We start from the raw sequence: 26,935 nt of genomic DNA on the forward strand, positions 1-26,935 counted from the left end.
AATTTTTTTGGTGGAATGACCAAATTGTAAAGAAAGCAAAACTTTCTTTCTTCTCTTCTCTTCTAACGTGAATTGCATGGAAAAGATGGTGGGTTGGGTCCTTTTCATCTTTCTTTCCACTTGTATATACTAAATAATAAAATATCATTTAAAAATCAAATTAAAATATTAATAAACTAATATTTATTTATTTTTTTAATCTAATCCAACATCATCATTATCTTCTAGATTTCTCTCTCTTCTAAATGACCATTTTTCCCTTCATGATCTTTTAAAATTCCATACTTGAGTCATTACTTAATTTGGTAAAATTACGATTTAGTCCCTCATAATTCTTCACCTATTCAATTTGGTCCTAATTCATCAATTTTCCTTAGTTTCTAGATTATTCCAACCTTAAAATATTTTCACTATTGGTCCTTCAACTTTTTCTTATTTTCACTTTAACCCCTCAAATTTTGAGTATTTACCCTTGAGCAACAAAACTTTTCTCACTTTTGCGATTTAATTCTTTCTTGAATTAATATGTCATAATTTACTTCTTAATGCTGACATAACTCAAAATTACCCTTTTTATCACTTTATTTCCTTATTTTACTATATCAGGAATGTTATCTTACTTTCTTACTGTAGTAAATTTTGGGGTATTACAGTACGTCTCACCACTACAAAAAGAATAATAAGGAAAAACAAGAAAATGGTGGTTAAAATATTCGAATGTTATTGAAAATTCATGTTACCAATATGGTATGAAAATGCATTGGTCTCGTACCTATCGTATGTTTAAGCATCTAGTAAAACTTTATCAAAGCATCCATTAAAAAAAAAAAAAGAAACAATATTGAGATAATTTTCGGTATCCCAAAATGATGAAATGGAGGATAATTATTCAGCAAAAGATGAAAATTTTACTATGATGCTAAAGCTGACCATACATACAAGGATGATTAATATGTTTTTAGTTTGTGTAAAAATTTTGTTGGGATCCAAGTATTGAAATTTAATTGTTTGGTTTAAGAATCATTAGAATCAATGGCTACTTGGTATTTACTTGGGGATGATCTCTTTCTCTTTATTACAAAGGATGCTTATAATCACTGCTTCTCATCCATGGTAACCTAAGTCAGTCTAATTAATTTCTTTTGAAATTTGATTTTATTTCTATTAAGAAGTTTAATTTATATAATTCTCTAATCGTAACTCTATGAATTTATATAATTCATTACAAAGGATGTTTATAATACATATGTCAGGATGTTATAAGTCAATTCTGTCTTTGGTTTAAAATTTAAACAATATTTGTCTTAGAGGCTCATTTATGACAATTTAACACATTCAATTGCGAAAGATCCTCTTGACAATTGACAACTTAACACATCTACATGAAAGACTACAAGTGGAATATCTAATTGCGAAAGATCTTCTTGACTCTTGAATTGTGAAAGAGTCAATTTGATCCAAAAAAAAAACATCTAGGGACAAATATAAAAAAGTTGCAAGTTTAGGGGCCAATTAGTATGTTAAACCTATTATTTAAAAGTTAAATGAATATGTTATAATATTCTAATTCAACACATGAAATTTAAAAGCCAGAACAATATTTTCTGCCAAATAAAATTACTAGAAATTAGGGTTTTTTCTTTCTAAATATCACCCTTTAGTAAATGTTTCGGGAAATGACAAAATAGCACTATGAAGCATACTATATTAAAAAAAAGGTTATTTTTTTAAATTTTAGTTGGCTTTTTCAATAAAACATATTTGCTAGAAATGTTTTTCAATTTCTCAGGAATCCCAAGCTTAGTCTTATTGGTTAGAAAACGTATTTTTCAATATTTTGTGAATCCTAGTTTTGTTTGATTTTTTTTTCCAACATTTTAGTTTGTGTTTCAAATTCGGTTGTAGTATTCTTGCTTATAAGTTGCAATGAGTGTTTTTCATCTTCGCACTTGAAAAAAAAATTGCTCTTAGTCGTCCGATGATTTCCACTCTTGAAATTTGGTATTTCGTTTTCATAATTGAAATTTGTACTTACTTGAATTCGTAAGTTAATTAACCTGATTAAAGTAATTTATTTCTTATTTTATTATTGTTATATCATTTCAAATTCGGACATGTGACAACATAGCAAACCACCTAAGAAACACTCACAAGTAGCTCTTTGCCCTCTATTGCCCGGGTAGTCATCAGATGACCAAAGTCTCGAAAGACCTACTTCTATTCAGCCTTCTGATCTTCTAGAATGGTTTTGGTCATGTCATTCATCCCTATAAATGGAATACCCGCTCCCTTTCGAATGGTCTTGTTCACCCGCCTTTATGAACAAACTACCCGCTCTCCAAGGCATCCGCTTTTCTAATATGAACACACTCGTTGACCAGTGACCCTACCTAAGCATAACAACCTTGTACCATAATTCAAAAGGAATGACAAAATGAACCCCATTATATACATCCCCCAATGTGTTCCATGATAATGGCTTATTGGTAGCAAGTTTACCATACTAGCACCATTGGACAAGAGGCCCCCACTATATATACCCTTCAGCATGATGAAGAAGGGATTGACCCTTAAGCATTCATAGCAACCCTATGGTCCTCAACCTTCCCCTTTGAGTTCTCAACCTTCTTACTTTACACTCCTACTAGAGTGGACCGACCTTCCTCAACACCACTACTTCCTTTCTCTCTGTCTCTTCCATTATTGATTCCCACATCAATAATCATATTTTTATGCTTAAAAATTCAATATTATATATGTTTTAGGATTTCTATTTTAATATATAATATATTCAAAATATTATTTTAATTTTCAAATGATAAACTCAGTGTTAGTTTTGGTATAATTAGTGGTATATGTATGTGATAATATTTTTATATTTACTTCTTGTTTTGTTATATTAAACAAGTTTTAGCAATGTTGTCTAAATCGGATCAGACTAAATGGTTGAAATGGGAACGACTAGGGCATCGATCTAATAAGAGGTAAAAAGTTGATTGACCAGGAACACATACGAATAGATTGAACATGCTAAAAACTAGTTGAAACAACGATTGAACTGATTTTTATAATTTTATTTATTTTTTTAAAATTTTTAATAATTTATATCCTTTAGATCGATTAGACCACAAACCATTGATATGACCGATCTGACCACCAATTCAATTAAAAAAAAATATTAGGTTTTGGTGTGCAAATATATCTTTCACAATTATTTATCACAACAAACAAATTTGTTACACTAAAATTAGGGTCATATTTCAAGCCGCTCATCTTGTAATCATGGTATTAAAGAAAAACATCAACCAGGATGAATTTATGAAAAAAATAATAGAAAACTCTAAGCTAAAAACTGGAAGAGATAATTGAAATTAACATATAGATTTCTGTGTCATTTAATCTAGTTAGGTGTATTGCAATTGAGCTGAATGATGATAATGGTGTTGAAATGACGATTAACGTACATTGTTCAACTAGGAATACAACAATAAAGGCATATGCTAGGCTTAACGATGTCAAGATAGGTGATTCGAGATTGTCCATATATTTCATATTTATATGTCCCATAATGTTCATCAATATGAAACCAGAAGCTCAACAGGATAATTGAGTAATGATTTCATGCCATTGTTGGAAAGTTTGTATTTTTGGAGATGCTACCATTATCTTTGGCGAGGCATTCTTCTATAATTGTCTTAGATTTTAACTTTGGCATAACAATGAAGATTGTTGCCAACCTGCATGTAAAGATTCCATCAATTTTTATTGAGTGATATTTTGTAAGCATCTTTATTAATTTCAATTCGATTGTCAACACCATATTGTATTATTAATGTTTTGTTTTGATGGTTTAATTTCAGTTTTCTAACACTTCATTTATGGTTTAGGAATAATAATTTTAAATTTAATTTAGAATGTTTAATTAATATTTATATCATTATTGTAATTTATTTGTATTTATAATTATTTTTTATTTCTTTAGATCTTTTATAAAATTCTGAGCTGTTAAAATACTGATTTAATTAATTAGGCCGAAAATACTACTTGTTAAATTCTGAAAGAGTTAATATATTTGAAGATACTTAAACTTGATATATATATATTTTATTTAATTGATATTTAAACATATAAATTGTAAACTAACTTAGTATTTCTTTTAGGTGCGAGATTAAAATCGTTACCAGTAAAATATGTCGACATATTTTAATGATGTTAGTATGATACCTAAAAAATGTATGAAATTAGCTTATAAGTTCTAAATTTAGGTATCAATTAAGTAAAAAAATTTTAGGTATCAAGTAGGCGTAATTTATCAAATTCAAGTAGGTAAGTATAAATTAAACCTTTCTATAAACATTCTTTAAAAAATTAAAAAGAAAAAGCAAAACAAAATTAAGAAAAATGAAGGTATAATGATTTATTTAATTATCTTAACTTTAAAAAAATATTTTAATAATTCGTTTAATTATTTTGACTCTTTTAATTTTTTAATTTATATTTTTTTATAAATTAATTCATGAAAAGATTAATTTTATTAACGTAGAAATATATGTGGATATTAATTTTTATTTTTTTGAATTTTAAAAAATAATTAATTATGGATATAGTATTTATGTGGCCGTCCGCGAGCATATTCATCTATTTTAGATAAAAAATATTAAATAAAAGTTTAAAATAAAATTTAAAAGGAAAGTGGAAGCGAAAGTCCCGCGGTTGAAGAGAAAGAACCATCTAGATTTCCAATGTATTTATTTTATTTTATTTTCTCTACTTCGTCCCAAAGGTAAAGAAAAAACAGAGGTAGAGAATTCTAGAGCCTTCTTTATTTTCTCTAAATCTCAGTCATCCGTTGAACAATCTCTCTTATAAATTATATTCCAAACCCAAATCCTTTCCCTCAAGCAATTTGAGTGATTCTTTCTTTTTATTGTGGTCTCCAGAGCTTCTCTGTTACATCGTTTATTTTCTCTCAAGAACTGAAGAAAAAATCCGAATAGATTAAAACTTAAGAAAGATCAAAAGATGTTTGGAAGAGCACCTAAGAAGAGTAATAACACCAGGTACTATGAGATTCTGGGTGTTTCGAATAACGCTTCCCAGGATGATTTGAAGAAAGCTTATAAAAAAGCCGCCATTAAAAACCATCCAGACAAAGGCGGTGATCCTGAAAAAGTATGAACAATTTTTTCTTCATTTTTGGGTATTTTATATGGGTTTCTTTTTGATTGATGGTGGTTTTAATGATTTTATTGTTAATTCTGCTTCTTCTTCTTTTTTGGTTTTTGTTTGATTGGCAGTTTAAAGAGTTGGCGCAAGCTTATGAGGTATTGAGCGATCCTGAGAAACGTGAGATATATGATCAGTATGGTGAGGATGCACTCAAGGAAGGAATGGGTGGTGGTGCCGGTGCTCATGACCCGTTTGACATCTTCTCCTCCTTCTTTGGTGGTAGCCCGTTTGGAGGTAAGAGATTTAGTTTAACAGTTACCATATTTAAAATTAAAGATGTATGATTTTTTTAAGAAGATCCTGATATAGGAATAGTTTAAGAATCTTGAAAACATTGTTATTTTATTTAATGATGTTGGGATCATTACAACTTGCAGTCAAAATCTGGTATGTGATCATTTTCTTTTTAATACATCAGCTTATTTGATGCACTAGTGAAACCTGATGAAAGAGAATCTTACTATACTTGTTTAAGGATATATTATAAAAATAGGGGTAGGGGGTAGCGGCAGGAGGTGTCTAGGGATTGAGCCTGAGTTGTATTCGACGAAGGCATAAACACAGGTGTTTTTTCTTACCCCACCTAAGGTTCAGTCGACACTTTTTAGGAATTTGGGAAATGTTGTTGAACTAGTTCTAAGGGAAGTAGGATATGGTTCAAACTTGAATGATGGTGTTATTGTTAATGATTAGGTGGTAGCAGTCGAGGTAGAAGACAGAGAAGGGGAGAGGACGTAGTTCATCCTCTGAAGGTGTCACTAGAGGACCTTTACCTTGGGACTTCAAAGAAACTTTCTCTCTCTCGGAATGTGATATGCTCGAAGTGCAATGGGTAAAATTGTTTTTTAATTCTTCTTTTCTATGTTCGGTTTTCTGCATTATTTGTTTATGTGGAATGTGTTATTTATAACAGCAAGGGTTCAAAATCTGGAGCTTCAATGACGTGCCCTGGTTGCCAGGGTTCTGGGATGAAGGTTTCAATCAGGCAGCTTGGCCCCTCCATGATTCAGCAAATGCAACATCCTTGCAATGAGTGTAAGGGTACTGGCGAGACGATCAACGACAAGGACCGCTGCCCTCAGTGCAAGGGTGAAAAGGTTGTTCAAGAGAAGAAAGTTTTGGAAGTCATTGTAGAGAAGGGTATGCAGAATGGACAAAAGATAACATTCCCTGGCGAAGCTGATGAAGCGGTATGCTTAGTTTGATAGAATTACATTTTAGCGTATGCACTTGGTCTCTTGACTAATTGGTTGGATTTTGGTGCACTTTGCAGCCTGAGACTGTTACTGGGGATATAGTCTTTGTCCTTCAGCAGAAGGACCATCCGAAGTTCAAGAGGAAGGGAGAAGACCTGTTTTTGGAACATACTTTGTCTCTTACTGAGGCATTGTGTGGCTTTCAATTCGTTATAACCCATCTTGATGGTCGACAACTTCTAATCAAGTCGAACCCTGGGGAGGTTGTGAAGCCTGGTAAGTTCTTGGAAGTAAGTAATCTCAAGGGGATTTTTTATCAATTGCTTGGTTTTAAGTTTGTAAAACTTGTTATTCCAGATTCTTGCAAGGCAATCAATGATGAGGGGATGCCATTATACCAGAGGCCATTCATGAAGGGCAAATTGTACATTCAGTTCACTGTTGAATTCCCTGATTCCCTTGGCCCTGATCAGGTTAAGGCACTTGAGGCCATCCTGCCTCCAAAACCAACCTCTCAGTTGAGTGATATGGAGCTAGACGAGTGTGAGGAGACTACGCTATATGATGTGAACATTGAAGAGGAGATGAGGAGGAAGCAGCAGCAGGCAGCGCAGGAAGCTTATGAGGAAGATGAAGATATGCATGGCGGTGCCCAGAGGGTGCAGTGTGCCCAGCAATGATGATGAAGCAAAAAAGAAAAAAGAAGTTGATATATGGTTTCAAAAGTATTCTCGAGGATATAGAAAGCTGGTTTCTCTAGTAATGTAGAGTGGCAAAGCATATCTTGCTCAGGTGGTGGATGAGCGTGTTATTATTGTTAGCCTGAGAAGAACCGAGTACTAAGTATTTTTTTTATGTCTCTCTTCGCAAAAGGTCCACATCCTGTAGTGTTTCTTGCTGGTAATTGGAAAGTAGTTAATAAGGGAGATAAAGTTCCAGCGAAGACAATTTGCTTTCTTTCATACTTCTCTTATCAAGAAAGGTTAGAAGGTAGACAATCTGCTACAATTGGATATTTACCTGAATAAAAAGAAAAACTAATTGTCTGAAAACAGAAAGGCTTGTGGAGGCCTCAACTCACGAAGGAAATATATTTCACGGAAAGTATCAATTGAAGTAAAACAGGGCCAACACTGAACCTCAGTTTGTGCAGGAAAAAGTTTGTAATCTTCCACAAGAACATACAATCTTGTACCAAATATGACCATACTTCAAGAACCCCTGCTTTGAATAACTTAACGCCAGGGAACAAATGCATAAAACCATTTAGGGTCTTTTAAGTTCTCACAATCCAAATTTCAATTGCTGAAGCTCCTTCCCGGGTATCCAATTCCTCCACATTTTGTAATTTCCAGTCTTAGGAACCTCTATGGACTAACCCACAAACTTCCCTTCACGGGAATCAGCAAACCACTCGAGAACTTAAAAGGTTCTGTGGTTTCTTTTAGATTAGGCATTGACATAATAACCAGTGCGAAATTTTCTGCATAAGTAGTGGATTGACCAACCCTCTCATTAACTGCATCGATCTCAGCCTTAAAGATTATAGGTTAATCAAACTACTTGGCCAAATACCTATTTTGCAGCAGAGTCAGTTGGAGTCGCTGCAACTTCCATATGGTATTAGACATGTTCTATTGACCAAAATCTGGTGGCAACCAGCTACGATCCATCTTTGATTAAAACAGGTTTCTTCATGGGATGCTTCTATTGCTTTCTATACTTATATAAAGACATGTTCATTCAGGAAATGCAGCAAAGCTGATAATGTTTTTATTTATTTATTCTGAATTGCGATGGATGTAGGTGATGTATAAATGAAAACAAGATTTGCTTGTGTTCTTTGTTACCATTTCAGTGGCCGTTTTATACCTATGATACCCAGATTCTTCAAATTTTTGCAAGAATGTCTGGTACATGGGATAGATTTTCCAAATGTATGAAAAAATGGAGTATATCCGACCCATATTAGACTTGTAACGGTATTCGACGCTCACTTTCAGGTCTGGGTTTTCCATTGATCTCCACATCACCTGCTTCTGCATTCACATGGAATTTAGTCTGCAGCAACTCTGCTTGAGTTTGATATATATCATTGTGTTTGAATGAAGTTTCTCAAACCGATAACCTTAAAACTTCAATCTGCTCAATCTTATTTTGGGAGCTTTAAAACTAAAAAGCTTTCAGCTCACTATCGAAATGAAAACTCTTTAAAACCTTATTTTAGGAAAGATAAAATGGAATCAAACATAAACAGGTTTATGGTAATTCACATGCAGGGATGTAAATTTTTAGTTATCTGCCTGCAATTACCTTAATCGCGGGTTAAGGTTCTTGATCAACATGTTAGTCTTAACAGTGACAGGCGAACTAAATTCCAAAGTAGCAGGAGAAAGCCACTTGTCCAACAAAACCTACCCATAGAAAACAACAGAAACAAAACGCCATTGGCCAAATTAAGATTCTCCAGAGCCGCCTACATTTAACTTTGTCCTTTGTTCCTCCTCTCCCCTTCATTCCCTTTACTCTTCCTTCTTAACCTCTCAATCCCATCTGAAACAGCAAAGATGTCTGACATGGCTGCCTCTGCTTCCATTACAACCCCTCCCCATGAAGTCGATGAATGCCGAGGTGTCCTTCGTGTTTACAGCGATGGCTCCACTTGGCGTTCTTCTAAGCCAAGCTTCAATGTCCCAGTCAATGGTGATGGCTCTATTTTGTGGAAAGATATTGTATTTGATCCTGTGCATGACCTTCAGCTTAGGCTCTATAAGCCAGCTTCACCTTCATCACCCAAGCTCCCCGTCTTTTATTACATCCATGGTGGTGGTTTTTGCATTGGATCACGTGCCTGGCCTAACTGCCAAAACTACTGCTTCCGCCTCGCTTCAAACCTTCAAGCTGTCGTGATTTCGCCGGATTATCGTTTGGCTCCGGAGAACAGACTCCCGGCAGCCATTGAAGATGGTTTCATGGCTATGAAATGGCTCCAATCTCAAGCTCTGGCCAACAACCCTGATCCATGGTTAACTGATGTAGCGGATTTTAGCAAGGTGTTCATATCTGGTGACTCAGCCGGTGGTAATATTGCTCATAATTTGGCGGTCCAACTAGGGGCTGGTTCATTAGACTTGGCGCCGGTTCTGGTCCGAGGGTATGTGCTTTTAGCACCATTCTTTGGCGGGACAGTGCTAACAAGATCCGAAGCTGAGGGTCCCAAAGATGCCTTCCTTAATTTGGAGCTCATTGACAGGTTTGTCATACGGCTTTAGCTAAATTTCAATAAAACTCCACTCTGAACAGCAGTATTTTGAATCTTTTAAGCTTGTGTGTAGGTTTTGGAGGTTATCTGTACCGATGGGAGAAACGACGGATCATCCGCTGATAAACCCTTTCGGGCCCGTCAGCCGCCGTCTGGAACAGGTGAATCTAGACCCTATTCTGGTGGTGGTTGGTGGAAGCGATCTGTTGAAAGACCGAGGAAAGGAATATGCTGAGAGATTGAAGAATTGGGGGAAGAAGATCGAGTACGTTGAATTTGAAGGACAACAACATGGGTTCTTCACTATTGATCCTAACTCTGAACCGGCCAAAGCATTGATGGTAATAATCAAACGATTCATTGTTGAAAATTCTAGCTGAGAGGATTTTTTAGGTAAATAATTGTCCTTTGTTTGAATGATGTAACGTCGGATTGAGTGAGTGGAAATCATGCATTGTAGTTTGATATTAAAACCTATGAACCAAATTTTAGTATGATATTAATATTATAACGTAATTACAACTTTGGGGAGAGATGGTGGATATTCTTCCACCCAGTAAACATCCTGAAGGTAAAATGAAACATGTTTTGCAAGTTGATGTGCACAGCTTCATTGATCTTGCTAAAATCTGTCCTTTTGTGATCGCTGGTCCCATGTCGGACAGGTCGATTTTCCTTTTTTTGCAAGCCTGTGATGACTTTAAGAGCATCCCCTTCAATGATAATTTTTTGATGTCTTAATTGGTGTGCCAATTCCATCGCTTTAACTGCAGCAAGAGTTTATGCGACTCCTGCATCTTCAACTCTTCCCAAGCAAAACAGAACAAAACCGTCAGTCTCTAATGATAAAACCGCCCCCCTCCTTTTTTGCTCAATTTGTCAACACAAGCATCAAACTTGACTATAACCAAATGATTTGCCCAGTAGCTCTCTTATAATTCTATATTCCTGCAGTTGGCTTCGAATCTCATCAACAAACCTAGGAGCACTAAACGAGATATTTTCATGAAGCATTCTATTTCTTATATTCCGAAGACACCAAGTCTATCCGATCTAAGCAACTTTCAATATCAGTAGAAGACAAAAATGCTGGTACCTGGCAATAAGAAAGAGCTTCTTTGGGAAAGGGACAATCTCGTAAAGCATGCATCTCTGTTTCACGTTCAAAATCTCACCACTGACATATATGGGATGCTCCTTGAACTCTGTAAGCAATGTTTCCGGCAGTCGGGATTGCTCCGTTACAAGCTCTCCATACAAAAAGTTCCACCTTTGGTAATTGGCATGATATTAGTCTTCCAAATAGCTCTCACTGAGATTGGGAGGATAACTGTCTATACCCACTCTTACTTGAATGCTTCCCATCACAGTTGAAATGCCAGTGTTATATTAGCTTGTCATCACAAAACTCCAGAGCCAGAGGCATTTGAAGGACTGCATTTGCCTCTACCTCGTTGAACTCAGCGCGTACAAGATCTTCCCTCCACCTATTATTAACAACATCAATAAGCATGCTGACTTTGCTATTTGGGAGAAAACTCGAAGCATCTGATTGCACAATAAAAGATTCGTTTGTTGGCAGCCATCTGTTAGTTTTCTATTTATAAGCTTATCATCCCCCACTCTCCATCGTGTTCTTTTCAGCATCAACTCTTTGGAAGACCAAATACTCCTCCACAAATAGGAGGTTAGATCCCAGCTCTGAATCAAGGAAACTTCTGTTCGGGTAATATTTAGAGCTAAAAACCTTGAAAAAAGGAGTCCCTGGTTCAAGCATTAACCGCCACCCTCGTCTTCCCAGCAATGCAGGATTAAAATGTTTGAGGTCCCGAAAACCCAGTCCACCAATGTCCTTCGGCTTGCAAACTCTATCCCATCCCATCCCATCCCATCCCATCCCATCCCATCCATTCCTTTTCTATCATTTTAAGTTATCAGTATTAACTATTCACCATGTACATTCAGTGTTCATTTGGAAGTTTATTTAGGTAACATTTTAAAAAAAAATTAAAAAAATCAAATTCAAGATTATAATTTATATTTGGATATAAAGGGTTTTTTTTCTTTATACTTAATTTGCAAGATTTTAAGATCAAAGGTTCATAATTAAAATACGAGAAAACATGAAAAATGTGTTGGAATCTACTTTACTAAGAATTTAAATAAATAAATATTTTCTTTGAAACAATCCTGACACAAATATATATAGCTTTAACTCTTTGAGTTTGGTAATTTTTTATACACTCCAAATAATTAACATTTTTATATCATAAAATTTACATATTTGTTAAAAATGTCACTATAATTATTGCTAATATCCTATATTTACATTGAAAATAATATGATTTTAATTATCTATCATAACAAATTACTATAAATATATCAATATTGTATTAAACTTATCATATTGTATTAAAATATTAATTTTTATGCCGAGATTAGAAGGTTGGTCTTTGACACATTCCCAAAGAGCATAACAGAGTAGCTGATTGGATGACTAAATTTAATAAAGGGAACTATGATGAGATGCATATATATATATGAGGAAGGCCCAACCTTATTAAGGGAGCTACTCAAATGTAATCTTTATCCAATGGTTGCTTCTTCTTATTTGCTTTCACTTTCTAGCTGTTCTTGTTACAAAAAAAAAGTGTTGTATGCAAGGGCGAAGCCAAAAATTTTTTCTAGGGGGGACCGAAATGAAATTTTAATTTTTAATAGTCTATATCTTTATAATTTTTAAAGGATTAAATTAAATTTTCATGATTTTAGGGGGGCCAAAATGTAATTTTATCTTTACTAATTTAAAATTTTAAAATTTTCTAAAGGGCCAAAACAACAATTTTTTATTTTAGGGGGGTCGGGCCCCTGTCCCCCTATTCACCTCTAGTTGTATGTTTAGTATATTTTGTATTTAATTATACTTATATTATTTGTAAATCAATTGAATTTTTAAAAAGATAATATGGAAGGATCCACTTACACCAGTGTAAAATTAAAATATTTTTACACATTTTCGTAACTTTTTATATGATTAATATTTTAACAATTCAACCGTCATATTTCATGCTTCATCCATATAGATTATGCATGCTAAATTTGATGTAAATTAAAAATTTTTGACCGTTTATTTTTTATAAAAAAATTCAAACTATCAATGAATATTCATATATGCACCTTTTTAGATCGATATAATAGAGATATCTGATCGGTTCGAAAATTTATATGCATGACAAATATAATTCTATCGATAAATTCAATGGTTGGATCATTAAAATATTACGAAAAATGTAAAGCCGGCTTAATTTTCCACTTATATAAGTGGATTCCTCCCCATTTCTTAATTATTCAAGACAATAAACCCTTACATATAGCATGGGTAAGAAAACTAGTATAAAAAATATTTAAACTTAATTTACATAGAAATTTCCGAATTAGTGGGAAAAAAAGCTATGAAAATCATTCTTTCTTATTAAACTATCAATTTATATGTAGGTTGTACTTGAAGTTAAAAAATTTAGAACTTCGGGCATTAATCCTGAATTCGAAGGGAAGTTGAACCAGATGTTCAAGGGGGATAGTTGTCAATGGTGATAAAGCATAGGCATCTTCTTTGCGTACACTCCTTAGAGAATTTTTTGAGGATGTTGACAATGACATACTTGAAAAAAATGAGGAAGAAAATACAATAGATGTTCAAATTGAATGAAACAATCAAAAAAGAAAAAACACATGAGGGATGAACTTCACATTTTAAAATTGGAAGGAAGAAATCCTCAAAACAAATTGGAGGGGCCACAAGATTGTCCAGTCAAATTGAAAAATTATGCAGTGCGACTGACAATATGAGTCAAGCCACATGTAGTTTGGCTCCTGTTATGTATCCATATGGTATTCCGCAAGTAGTCAAAGTGCTTGATAGCTTGTGGAAGGAAGTTCCAGATTCTAGTCCACTATACTTTTTCTCACTGAATTTATTACTCAATAAGGACAAGTGAACTATGTTTTTATCAATTAATCCCAAGATTAGAGCTTGGTGGCTTAAGATGGAAATGGAGGAGAGTTCAAAATTTTCTAGCCTTCTATGGTCTTGAGATATCTACTATGTGACTAAAAGTATTGCTGCTTCTTTGAATCGATTCCTTGCTTCTTTGAATCGATTGTTTATTGTTTGAATAAATTCTTTCTTGTTTAACTTGATTCTAACTCCAACAGTAATATTTGTTTGGCTATTTATTTTTGTTCTACCTATTTATGTCTTTAGTTAATAGTCATTTTTCATTCTCACATTACCACTATAACTATATTGGAATCCAAATGTATATCTCATTATTGATTTTAATCTCACCACTACATTTGTTTTCAATCTTAATAGAGTCAATCTCACTACTCATTCAAATGCACCCTTAAGCTACGAACATGAGCTAATTTTAGAACAAATGTTATACTGGATTTGTATATGACGTGCTAATAATACAAAATTATACACTATTTATAAGAATTATTTATTAATTTAATTCACCCATAATGTATGAGTTTATACATTATTAATGCGTCAAATACAGACCGATTCTAAAATTAGGTCACATTTGTAGCTTAATTATCTTATTGTTATTTTAATTCTTCATTTATTTTTAAATAGCGATTAAAAGACACCCATTAGAAGTACTTTTAAATTCTTATAATTATTTGTAATTATTGACAAACAGAGATGATCTTCAAGTGGCAATTCTTGACAACAACACTTTTGCGCCATTGCCGAGGCAGGCTCCACACTTTGTATTAATGGCTCCATTGCCATCGCATGTTCCTGCTATTTTCATTGTTGAGGTCCCCTGCAAAACATATTCCACCAAATTTCATCAACATAATGGAAGATTATTAAATTTTCTCAAATTTTTTTTGCTCAATCAAAGTAATATTTTATTAAAATCCCAAATAATACTAATAATATAACAACAATAAACACAATCACTCTAAAAAGGAACAATTTCTTTATTCTAGTTTGATTGTAAATAAGTTTATTTATTTATTCTAGAATTCCAAATAATTAATTTTATTTTATTATTAATATTTTACTTTTGAATAGAGAAAGTAAAAATGCAATAGACATCTTCATGATTTTTGCTTTGTTGCGTGTTCCCATATATTAAATTGTGTGCAAACTTGTAAGCAACTATTATCAAATTTATAGTTGCTTTGGAAATATATTTCTCTATATTTGGTTAGAAAATATCCATATTTATTGTTTTACAATATATATTTGAGTAAATATTTGAAAATTTTATTTAGAATTAGTATAATTATTTGTCTCTTATCTAATATAATAAAATATTCTAGCAATTTAGGAAATTTGCTTAAGTGTCATATTTATTTAATTGATTTGTGGCTTTCATAAATAATTGACAGGTGGGTGTTGTAACATTAAGGAAACATAACAACAATGACTTAGAATAAAAGGAATAAAAATGTTATTTTTATTTATAATTTGAATATTTCACAAATTATAAAGGTATAAAAAAACACTTTAATTATTAAATAGTTATTTCTAGATAAAAAAAAAAAGAAGAAGCCTTACCTGGTCCGGTCTGTGATTTCGACAAATGTCGTGTATTTTATTTGGATAAAATTTTTGTATTATTTTTCAAAAACAAAATTTGTTTAGATTTTGAAAATCTAGTTAAAGAAACTATTTTTATTTAACTGTTGCAGATTTTTAGATAATTGTTTCTCCCAATTTTACCTTTTTTTCCCTACATATTTTACTATGCCATTCAGAAAATTATATAAATAGGAGGCCATTCTCCTCATTTTAGACAGAACACAGCAAGAGAAATAGAGAGAAAAACAGTTTCTCTCATTAAGAGGGAAATTCTATTTAGGAAATTAGATTTTAAGCGGGACCATTTGTGACCCCTCCAATTTTTTTTTGGAAATTGAACCTAATGTGGTTTCGTTGGTTTCTTCCAGTTTATTTTTCGATCAGATTTCTGATCAATTGCTTTTATTTTTCGATTTTCATTCCTTTCGAGAAAATATTTTTATTTGACTGTTGCATATTTTTAGGAAACTGTCTTTACCAGCTTTACCTTTTTTCCCTATGTATTTTACTATGCCCCATTCAAAAAACTATATAAATAGAAGGTCATTATCCTCATTTTAGACACAGCACAACAAGAGAAAAATAGTTTCTCTCTTCCTTTTGTTCTTTAAATTCTAGTGTTATGCGAAATTACACGAGAGGGAAAAGGAGATTGAGTTTTAAGTGGGACCATCTGTGATCGATCCAAATTTTCATGAGAATTGAACCTAGTGTGGTTTCATTGGTTTCTTCCACTTTATTTTCCGATCAATTGCTTTTATTTTTCGATTTTTATTCTGTAACACCCCTAACCCGTATTCGTCATTGGAATAAGGTTATGGAGCATTACTGGACCATCGGATAATTTACAATTAATATACAAATAATTATCAAATATAATATAAAATAATCTTAAAGTCCCTTAGATGGACCCTCAAGGCCCAAAATACAAGTTAGGAGTGATTCGGGACTAATTTGGAAACTCGAAAATTTTTTTTTGTGCGAATTCAATATAACCCCCTTTATAAACATCTAACCTTCCCTGCAATTTCAACTACAACCAATTTACAATCAATATGGAAACCAACACATTTTCACATTCAAATGTATTTAAATCATGCCTAAAACATTTATTTATCAAATTGATCAGCAACATTCATAATACTATATAAAAGCTAACTAATAAACTTTGTTCATTTCATTTCAATTTTAGTACCAAACTATCTCAAAAGTATATCAAGATGATACTAGCCTATGCATGCCATATACCATATATATACAATTCAAAAGTACCAACTTAGATGTCCGATAGCGCGATGATGTTCCCGGCGACTTCTGGATCCGAGCTAGCCTTGATTCTCTATAGAACATAAGAAAATAATACAAAGTAAGCTTCATAGCTTAGTAAGCTCGTAAGTGAATAATTTAATACATTAAATAAATACAATTCAACTAATTGTACATAACATCACCATATATACAATTTCAACAAACCTTTCTCATGTCTTAAAACATGATCAAATACCATTTCATCATTTTTCTCTATTAAATACTCGAATAGGTTCCGTACGTACCTGTATCGTCTCGTCCTAACCCCTTTCTCATTCATCTCATTCTTTTACCCGTTGAACCATTCGGAATAGAAATCGGATACTCAAATATCTCATATGATAAGTACCTATACCATGGCCCGTAGCAAAATCAAGGTAACTTATCCAAAGAGCTAATATCGTGGCCCGAAGCCAATTTATCCGATATGCATGTCCCGAAGCCAAATCGGTATAAAACGCACCCGAAGTGCTACTATCATGGCTTGAAGCCAATTTATCTGATATGCATGGCTCGAAGCCAAATTGTAATATCAACTTATACATTTCACAAGTATCAAATTCTATTCATAAGGTTCAACCGAGATTTCTAGCTTGTCGATTTTATCTTCGAATATATCCGTAAAGTCATATTTACAATTTATACATTAATGAAAATCTTGTAATCACAGTTTAGGCATAATAAGAGAATTTAACATACATGCTAATGAAGTCATCACATTACGAACTTACCTCGTACTCGAAATTGACGAATCGAATCGATTACTCGATAATTTTGCCTTTCCCCCGATCTAATTCTGGATTCCTCTTTTCTTGATCTATATGTATTAAAAAATTAACTCATTTAATCATATATTTATTAAATTTAACACAATTTACACATTTTGGAAAAATTACACTTTTGCCCCTATTATTCCACATTTTTGTAATTTAGTCCTTATTACAAATTAACTCATCAAATGAGCTAATTTTTCTCAATTAACACTTTATTTAAATAATATAAGCTATTAAAAAACCCTTAATAAATAGAGTTTAATACCAAAACCTAAGATTTAATCTTTTTTACAATTTGATCCTAAAATCAATTTCTATTAAAATTACTTGATAAAATCATCATATAACAAAATTAAAACTTCAAATCCATATTAATTCATCATAAACATCCAGAAATCATCAATGGTAACTTTCAAAATCATCCATAGAATCTAAAACTAACTAATTAGATAGTTGGACCTAATTGTACAAGTCTTAAAAACACAAAAATTACAAGAAAAGAGCAAGAATCGAACTTACATGAAGTAAAATAAATAAAAACAGCTTAAAACCTTCTCCTATGGCATTTTTGGCTGATTAGTTGAAGAAGAGTAGCCTAGAAAAGTATAGAATTCAATTTATTTAAGTTAATTTGGCAAAATTTACAATTTTGCCCTTAAATCACTTAGGGCACGTTTGGTTCGCTGTATTAGATTAGAGGTGTAATGGAATAGAGGTGTAATAGCAAATCAACTGTTTGGTTGAATGCAATGGAATAGAGGCGTAATAGTAATCTTGTGTTTGGTTGAACGGAATAGAGGTGTAATAACATAATGGAAAATACTAAAATGACTAGAATACCCTTAGCATAAATTTGTTTTGGTAAATGATTATTGTTATTGTTATTGTTATTTAAATTTTAATAAGATTATTATTATCAATAATAAATAATTTAATCATATTTAAACATCATTATTATTAAATATATTATAATTAAAATATATATTTTAATAAAATTCTTAATAATTAATATTCTTATATGAATTTACTCAAATCATAATATATGATACTGTAAAATATAAATTAACATAATTATTATTAAATATATTATAATTAAAATATTCTTATATGAATTTACTCAAATCATAATATATGATACTATAAAAGAAAATTTGAAATAATTAATATTGAATATACTTTAATTAAAATATATGATTTAATAAAATTTAAAATAATTATAACTAATAAATTATATTTTATGAATTTGTATAATTTAAAATAATAATTATTACATATAATTTAATAATAATATATAATTTCATAAAATTCTTGATAATAAATTTTCTTATATGAATTTATACAATTTAAAATAATTAATATTAAATATAATTTAATAGTGATATATAATTTCATAAAATTCTTAATAATAAAATGTTCTTATATGAATTTACTAAAATCAATATATAACTTGAGAATTATATTCTGCATAAATATAATTAACTTATATTAAGAAAAGGTTAGATGAAAATGAAATTGTACATCATAATCCATATGTTATATAGTTTTACAACATTAAAAAGTTTGAACATTGATATTTAATGGTGAGAAAGAAATCTTCTGACCCATTCCAATCGGGCAACAGAAGGTAAACTAAAGAAAACGATCATTTGAGTTGGATGATCGGGAATTTTACTCAAAGCATCATACCGCTGATCGTCGGTTAAACCTTCAATTGACCATAAGGCTGAATATAAATTTGAAGCTTTCTCTTCCATCTTTTGATGTTCTTCTGACTTCTGCTGAACTACCACCTCGGAGGCAATACTCCTACTGATTTGATCGCCAACGGCCTGGATTTTTCCCCCCAACAAAGTGGCAGCCTCATCAAATGAAGAATACACATTATCACGAGCATCAAATTTCTTCTTTCTCTTGTTTGAAGATGAGGAACCCCCTTGGTCTCTATCTCCTCGCGGATCCGCACCAGAAACATCCATGTCGTCTAAAGAGACGTCAGCTTCGCAGTCATAGAATGTGTTTCTCTCTTCAGTCATATCCGTAGTACGTACATCCTCAGCATGTATTTCTTCAAGAACATCAGCAGCTGTTTAAGCGTCTTTCCTAGTCGCTCGATCTCTTGCGTATATGGCAGTAAGCTGGTTGTAGTAAGGGAAAGAACGATGTCTGAAATGAGAGGCTTCTTTGTGACTCTAAAAAAAATGAGGAAATCATATTAGTTATAAGTTTTGTAAAAAAACAAATAAATACTTGAAATACATTTTACCTTTACATAGGATTCCCAAACTGCATCTTCAGCAACAACGAGCTGCCTATGCTCATCCCAACCAAAGCCGCTATTGTTTTGGCCATTAAGCATGTCATAGACGACTGACCATTCCCTTTTTAGGCACCTAATCCGAGATTCAATATTTGGTTTCGCCTTCAACATTGCTCTTGGTAAAGCCTTTTCTAACATTTTCTCTAGCTCGTTCAAATAACCAGCTTTGAACCCGGTATCAGCATTAAATGTTCCTACATTGTGCAAATCCACCATGCAAGAAACCAAGGCTGCATCTTCTTCTGGAACCTATTTTCTTTTGCTTCCTCGAGAAGCTTGAGAAGAAGCATGTGATTGTGGAACACCTGACATATTTATCTTAAGAAAAAAAACAAATTAACATTATTTAATATTTTTAATATCATGAATCAAAAGGTGAACAGTTTATAATATTATATTGTTAGTTTGATATAAATTTAAATTTATAACACATCCTGAATGAAAAGATAATTAAATTATAATTCAACAAAGTTTAGTACAATACATAATTTTAATCAAACACCACCAAAGTTTCATAAACTAGATACCTAAAGTAACATCAACAAATCAATTCAAACTTAATTTGTCCCTAAACCTAACTAATTTCTAGATGCTTGCCATTCATCGAACATTTGGTTGGCTAGTTCCATCCTCCAAGTAGCCCAAGCATCCGATGGATGAATATTTGTGATATTCGGTTCATTGTCATCCACCACATTACTAGGTAATCCTTCTCTCACCTCCGCTTCAATGGGATCAATACTCATATGGGTTCGAATAAAATTATGGAGCAAACAACATGCAATAATAATTCTATTGTGCACCCTTACAGGATAGAACGATGGACTCCTAAGTATTCCCCATCTAAGTTTTAATAACCCGAAGCATCTCTCAATAACATTACGTGCTGAGGCATGTTTCATATTAAAAAACTCTTGCGGAGAACTTGGCTGATAACCCTGACGCCACTCGTTCAAATGATACCGCTGTCCTCTAAAAGGTGCAAGAAATCCCTCACAATTTGTGTATCCAGCATCAACTAGATAATAACAACCTATAAAATAAAATTGCTACTTAAAATGATTAATTCAGCACAAAAAGTTTGATCTTAATTATAAAAATCAAAGTCCTCTAACTATCCACTTTAACATGAGGAACTTGTAGTCCATGTCTTCTACTGATGGCATCTCGAAGAACCTGTCCATCGGCAACTGAACCTTCCCAACCAGGAAGAACATAAACAAATTGCATCTCAGGTGTACAAACACCTAGCATATTTGTTGCTATGTTACCTTTTCGCGTTCGATATCTAGGTTTATCAACTGTTGGAACCCTAATCTTGATGTGGGTTCCATCAAGAGCACCTAAGAAATTCTATATCACATGATATAAAACCTTGTGTTAGAATACTAATTTAAATCTAAATCAACTAAATGTTGTACAAGCTATATATAAAACTCAGTCCAATACCTTAAACCATTTCCACCTTGTGTCAGAAGAATCGGCTGTAATTGGCTCCGGCTTTTTAAATAACACATCTTTTAAGCGTATGACAGCATTTAAAACACTATGAAATGCTCTGCTAACAGTTTCCCTGGACCTTCTAAAGTGATGCTTGATAACTCGATTTTTCAGGTGATGGGAGATGATATGTAAAAATATTGCTACTTGCTCATCAACAAGCATGTTTCTTGACGACTTCAATCCCCCTATCGATTCTAACATCTCACATAGTTTAAAAAAGGCAGTTCTATTCATCCTAACTTGTTCAATACAAGTCTCGTCACTAGCATATACAAGCCTTTTCACATAATCCCGTTTTGCATAAAAATCTAAGGTATAGGACCTAATCCTTGGTCTATAAGTCTGTAGGCTAAGGCTGGCACCCATTCTAAATAAGAACCAAATCGCAATTCTACAGATTTCCAACCATATTGTCAGTGCAATACCAATTCTTTTACGCCTCTCACATTGTGCAAGTAAAGGCAGACGAGCCATTACTGCAATTAGACATTATCAAATAAAAATGAGAGTCAAACAAATTAAAAATGAGAGAAACTAGGTTATTAATTTTGGGGGAGTTGATAGGATTATATGGGGGATAAGAAATTACAGGAAGGAACATTGAATCTAAAAGAATCAAGATGGGACATGTTTATTTTTAATTAGTAAAATTATTAGTAAAATTTTGCATAAATGATTGATAGCTATTAACAAATTTAATATTTTAAAGATAAATAGTTAATAAGAATATAGTAATAAACTTTATCATTGTAATTATAAAAATCTATATAATATATTGATTCAGCAGAAAGTGTATATATTTTTATAAATATTACCTAATTGAAAATGGATTCTAACTTAATGTCTAATTGTAAATACATTATTTTAATTAATAAAATATTATAAATTCCACATTTTTGAATAATTCACGTAGATAAAATTTATAAAATAAATAAATATTAAATATGTTTTTATATTAATATTAAATTTTAATTGTTATGCCATGTTTTATTTATATTTTGGATTTAAATGTATAGTTTTATATTAATATTATATAATTATACAGATTTTAATTATATTTCAATTAAAAATATTATATAATCAAAATGATTTTAATTATATTTTAATATACCTTAAATAACATAAATAAAATTTTTATTTGAGCTTAAAGTTAGCACAATTTATTTTAATAATGTTTAAATTTGAACGAGATCTTTGAAAGTATCAAAATCATTATAGTTTTATCATAATTGAAATTAATACAAGAATTGGTACTAAAGTTTGATGTCCTTTTTAAATTATAACAATCTCATCATTTTTTGATCCATGTAGTACTCACATTTTTTGATATTAATACAAGAATTGGTACACCATTATCTTTTTCATGAATTGGTACATCATTTTTTGATATTAATCCTTTTTATAACAATATTCTGTCCATGAATTTCCCTTTTTTTTTTGTTCAGCAAATAAAAGTATTATTAAAATCCAATGAGTTAAAAATTAACCACAAAGTTAATAGAACACACTTGAAACACATACCAAAAAGAGATAACTTAAGCTCCTATAAACCCACCATAAATATTCGACAGTTGCATGATAACTTTTTCATGATTGTTTGGAAAGAAAGGAAGTACATCCACAATTGAAAAATGGGTTAAAGGAAATCATATATTGACAGATTATTTAACGAGAATAAATGGGTATATATATATATATAAAATTTACCTTAATGGAATCCAAATTCAAAGACCAAATTGGAAAGAAGTTATCAAATTCCAAGAATAATGTGAACCAAAACAAAGGTTATGTATCAAAGTTGACATAGTTGCCAAGTTCAACAGCCAAAACTTACATTAACCCAACAAGTTCAAGTATACTCCAACTCCCTATACTCTTTTTACATTTGAAATTTAATCCCAACTTTTATTTCAAACAATTTAACCCATACACTTTTCAAATTTACCAATGTAAGTTCAATTGTTACTACAATTGAGAAACCACTTCAGGAAAGCTTAGGATCAAGAGAAACACTTTATAGGGTGAAAACAGATCCATATTATAACAGCGGGTCCATACCATGAATGGTGTTTCATCATCCTCTTCATTCTAGAACAAAGTGGCACAAACATTTTTTACTACTTTACCCTATTTCAGTTCCCAAGCTCCTTCAATTTTCCATGTAATAATGGTTGAAAACGTCAGGAGAATTCACAGTTAATAAGCTAAAACTACAGAGATGAAGCCCTCCTAAGCAACAAGTATCAAATAGAAAAAAAGACTACAGGAATAAGAGCTAATATCATAGACCTAAATACCTAATACACAATTTACCTCTAATCCATTAAGGTAAAGTACATCCACAATTTACCTCTAATCCACAATTGGATTTCATGAATCTCTGTCTACTTTAGATTCCTTCTGAAAACAACCACCGAGAAATCCCTTGGCAACCAGGACTATTTTGTGGACATTTTAAGCAGTATGCTGTCATTCTAGAGCTCATTATATGCATGTTAAATTGCAATAGCCATGACAGAATTCTCAAAAAGCATACAAATCCAAACAAGACATGAGCATTCATAGTCCTTTGTTTTCATTTATGACTGATCAAGCAGATGGAGCCACTGCAAATAAATTATATATCCACTGCAAACAATTGTATAGCCACATGCAATGGGGGAAACTAACTTGTAATGAGGAAATCGGAGAGGAGACCGATGAAGAACTGCTGGAGCAACGAACCTGTAATGGTCAACAACCAAACAAATAATGAAAAAAAGAAAACCATAACCGGCAAGAAACGAAATGCCAATTTGCCAAGAACTGAAACAATCGCATGCAGAGAGGAAAGAAATAGGGTACTCAGAGGCGGAGATTACTGATTCAAGCCATCCGGAGATCTGACACCGTCGAGTCGGAGAAAGATGCAAAGTTGAAATCGGGATCGGCTGGAGGTTTGGTTCGCTGGGAGGGAGAGGGTCGGCTGGAGTCGATTTCGGCAAGGGGAGGGTAAATGAGACACCGATTGCCTAATCTTTGCTTTTGCAAGGGATTAGAAATCGGTGGTGAAGCAGCCAAAATGCGGAATCCGTCCGCAATGGATTAGGCCCGTATTAGGGCAATACAGCCAACCAAATGCTATACTCAGTGGGGCCACCGATTCGGGGTGTAATGGCTAATCAATTACACCCAACCAAACAAGGCCTTAATTCCAAGATTTTTTTTTCTGCTTATGCCGCCTCAGCCATTCCTTGGGTGTCTAATTGCCCTTTTATTCCTCCCTTATTTACCATTTATGCTATTTAATCACTGTAGCAAGTTTTACACCTTTTTCAATTTAGTCCTTTTTAATTAATTAACTATCGAAACGATAAAATTTTCTAATGAAACTTTAATAATACCTTAACGATACTTTGTAAATATTTATAAAAATATTTACGGCTTGGTTTATAAAATCAAGGTATCGATACCCCGTTTTAAAAATCAATTAACCTAAAAATTCATTCTAAACTCAAATCACTATTTCACCAATCTTTCTAAAATCACATTTAACTCATAAATACTAAATAATAAAATTTACGAGCTTACTCATCGGAATTGGTAACTTCGAATCACCGTTTGGATTAAGAGTAATTTACTTCTAATGCAATAGATATTCTAGTACAGAGTGAATTAATCCCTATCAACTTACAAGTTGCGAACACCGAGTTATAGTCCGACAAGAAGATTGAGAAGTTGAATTAATAGATTGGGACCGTGTTTACATAGAATACAAAACAGGATAAATTTGGGCAGTGGGACTGTAACCGTCACCTATTTTAATAAATTCACCAGCATTGTGTTTTGTTTAAAAAAAAAATATTCAAAAAGATATGTAGAAATTGGTTTTAGTGGGGGTATTGGCCATAAAAAATCACTATTACACAACTTTTATACATACAAACAATGCCACAATTTAGAAATTTTATTTTTTTAATTAACTTTTTAAGAAAAATATATTCATATGAAATTGACTTTACATGTGATTTGATTAATTAACCATGTCACAGTAACTTAAAATTAAATAGGAATTTTCGAATTAGTAAAAAAATAAGCTATGAAAACCATACGGTACACGCCTAGGTAACTTAACTGCTGCAATGGTAGCGAAATCGGGCGATTTAGGATCCATCAAAAGGAACATTGATTCATCCGTTCGCTCGTTATGAACGAATGTCATCACAAATCCATCATCTTCATCATCTCCAACATTCCTTCTCACAAACAATGGCTCTCCTCCGAAACAATCATCCCTATAAAATCTTCTTCCAACTTCGTCCCCAGTTTCCAAGTCAATCTTCACCAAACCTGACATTTTAGGGACCTCTTCAATCACACCAAGATATGCATATCGGGTTTTCTTTCCCATATAGCTAGTATTTATAGACCCAAGGTCCAATTTTCTTGTTGAGAGAAGGTTTCTGCAAACATTTCCAGTCTGGGTATTAATCTTTACCTTCTCCAAAACAACATCCAGTTTCATGCTGTCTAAAAAATTTTCCAAAGACAAAATGTTTGATGCCACCACGATGATCTCGTCCTCGCCATTTTCCCAAGCATTTACGATGTGAGATGCATTAAATCTTGGAATCTCGAACCACTTCATCTTTGAGTCACTGTTAGCGTACCGTGGGATGATTCCAATTCTTGTAGTTTTATCTGGTTCATAAACCAAAGGGGAACCTCTTCCGGTTAACACTTTTGACAATGAAAAAGATAACTGTGTCTCGTGAAAGATTGCGAACCTCTTGGTAATGGCGAAATCATGAATTATACTTGGTCTATGCACGGAAAAAATGGGCACTTCGTTTTGTTTAACACCCTTTTCGTCGATGCGGAAGAAGATAAGATGCGGAGTTTTAAAGCTCCATGAATAAGCAAATGTCTCCTTTGTTTCACTGTCGACTTTGGGGTGTGCAGTCATGTTGGAGTGCAAGTTTTTATCGATCTCCCAACGTCCCAAAGTCTCAATGTCGCCATTTTGAGTTACATTGACTATATATGGTCAATCAGACTCGCATAAAGCCAAAAGTTTACCAGAAACGACGGCCACGCTAGTGTTGGCGACCCCGATCCCTTTCAGGATATCTAGATTCCCCGTTACCAGTCTCTTTATGAATATGGACAAACGAGCAACGTCAAGCAGGCCATACAGGCCCGATAACATATTTGGAAAGATGGGGAAACCAACTTCTTTTTCGACCAAGTATTTGTAAGTCTTGACGTAGCGATTACAATACGTTGCCTTGCCATTTGATAACCTCAACGAGTGAAGCATGCCGTCGCCTTCGAACAAATTTAGAGCACGACGAGGTTGGAGTTGTGGGTTTGGACCATTTCGGATGTAAACGCCATTTAAACAGAGTGGAAGCTCACCTTCGATTACTTCACAGTCGGTTGGCTCCATTTCGTCCACCGGAGCCAAGTTTCCGTCGAAGACATGCGTCGGGTCGACGGAAGGGTTGAGAGGCGGATCAAAGAAGTTGGAAAAGAAGTGAAGGATTGAAGTTTTCATGGATTTAAGGGGCGATGAATTCATCTTCAATGAAGTGGTTTTTTCCAATGCTTTGGGGTTTCGGACTGCTCGGATCATCATAACAGCCTTCGGTTGTGTGAAACTCAGGATAGGTGAACATGTTGATGATATCATTTCGGTCTTTGCGTGATTTTTTTTTGTTTTTCTGGTGAACACGGAGAAACAGGGAAAGTCTATAGTAATAGCCA

General features: G+C 32.8%; 4 protein-coding genes across 4 annotated transcripts; 2 read left to right on the plus strand and 2 right to left on the minus strand.

Annotated features, from left to right (window-relative positions):
- The first annotated feature begins 4,676 nt into the window (after positions 1-4,676).
- On the plus strand, positions 4,677-7,387 carry LOC107901342 (dnaJ protein homolog). The gene is made up of 6 exons (XM_016827336.2): positions 4,677-5,172; positions 5,298-5,463; positions 5,923-6,061; positions 6,143-6,419; positions 6,503-6,701; positions 6,783-7,387. The coding sequence occupies exons 1-6, from the start codon at positions 5,023-5,025 to the stop codon at positions 7,103-7,105; spliced, it is 1,254 nt and encodes a 417-aa protein (XP_016682825.1). The 5' UTR covers positions 4,677-5,022; the 3' UTR covers positions 7,106-7,387.
- A 761-nt stretch (positions 7,388-8,148) lies between these two features.
- On the plus strand, positions 8,149-11,680 carry LOC107886695 (probable carboxylesterase 15). Its single transcript, XM_016811091.2, has 3 exons — positions 8,149-9,678; positions 9,761-10,028; positions 10,642-11,680. Exons 1-3 carry the CDS (start codon positions 8,993-8,995, stop codon positions 10,762-10,764), a joined length of 1,077 nt encoding a protein of 358 aa, XP_016666580.2. The 5' UTR covers positions 8,149-8,992; the 3' UTR covers positions 10,765-11,680.
- A 13,570-nt stretch (positions 11,681-25,250) lies between these two features.
- LOC121220878 (probable carotenoid cleavage dioxygenase 4, chloroplastic) lies at positions 25,251-26,093 on the minus strand. Its single transcript, XM_041100574.1, has 2 exons — positions 25,957-26,093; positions 25,251-25,870 (listed from the first exon to the last, which is right to left on the minus strand). The coding sequence occupies exons 1-2, from the start codon at positions 25,976-25,978 to the stop codon at positions 25,251-25,253; spliced, it is 642 nt and encodes a 213-aa protein (XP_040956508.1). The 5' UTR covers positions 25,979-26,093.
- A 123-nt stretch (positions 26,094-26,216) lies between these two features.
- LOC121220877 (probable carotenoid cleavage dioxygenase 4, chloroplastic) lies at positions 26,217-26,861 on the minus strand. The gene has a single exon (XM_041100573.1). The coding sequence runs from the start codon at positions 26,859-26,861 to the stop codon at positions 26,217-26,219; it is 645 nt and encodes a 214-aa protein (XP_040956507.1).
- Positions 26,862-26,935: the final 74 nt, after the last annotated feature.

This window comes from Gossypium hirsutum, chromosome D09, assembly GCF_007990345.1.
Source record: "Gossypium hirsutum isolate 1008001.06 chromosome D09, Gossypium_hirsutum_v2.1, whole genome shotgun sequence".
In the NCBI taxonomy this organism is placed as follows: Eukaryota; Viridiplantae; Streptophyta; class Magnoliopsida; order Malvales; family Malvaceae; genus Gossypium; species Gossypium hirsutum.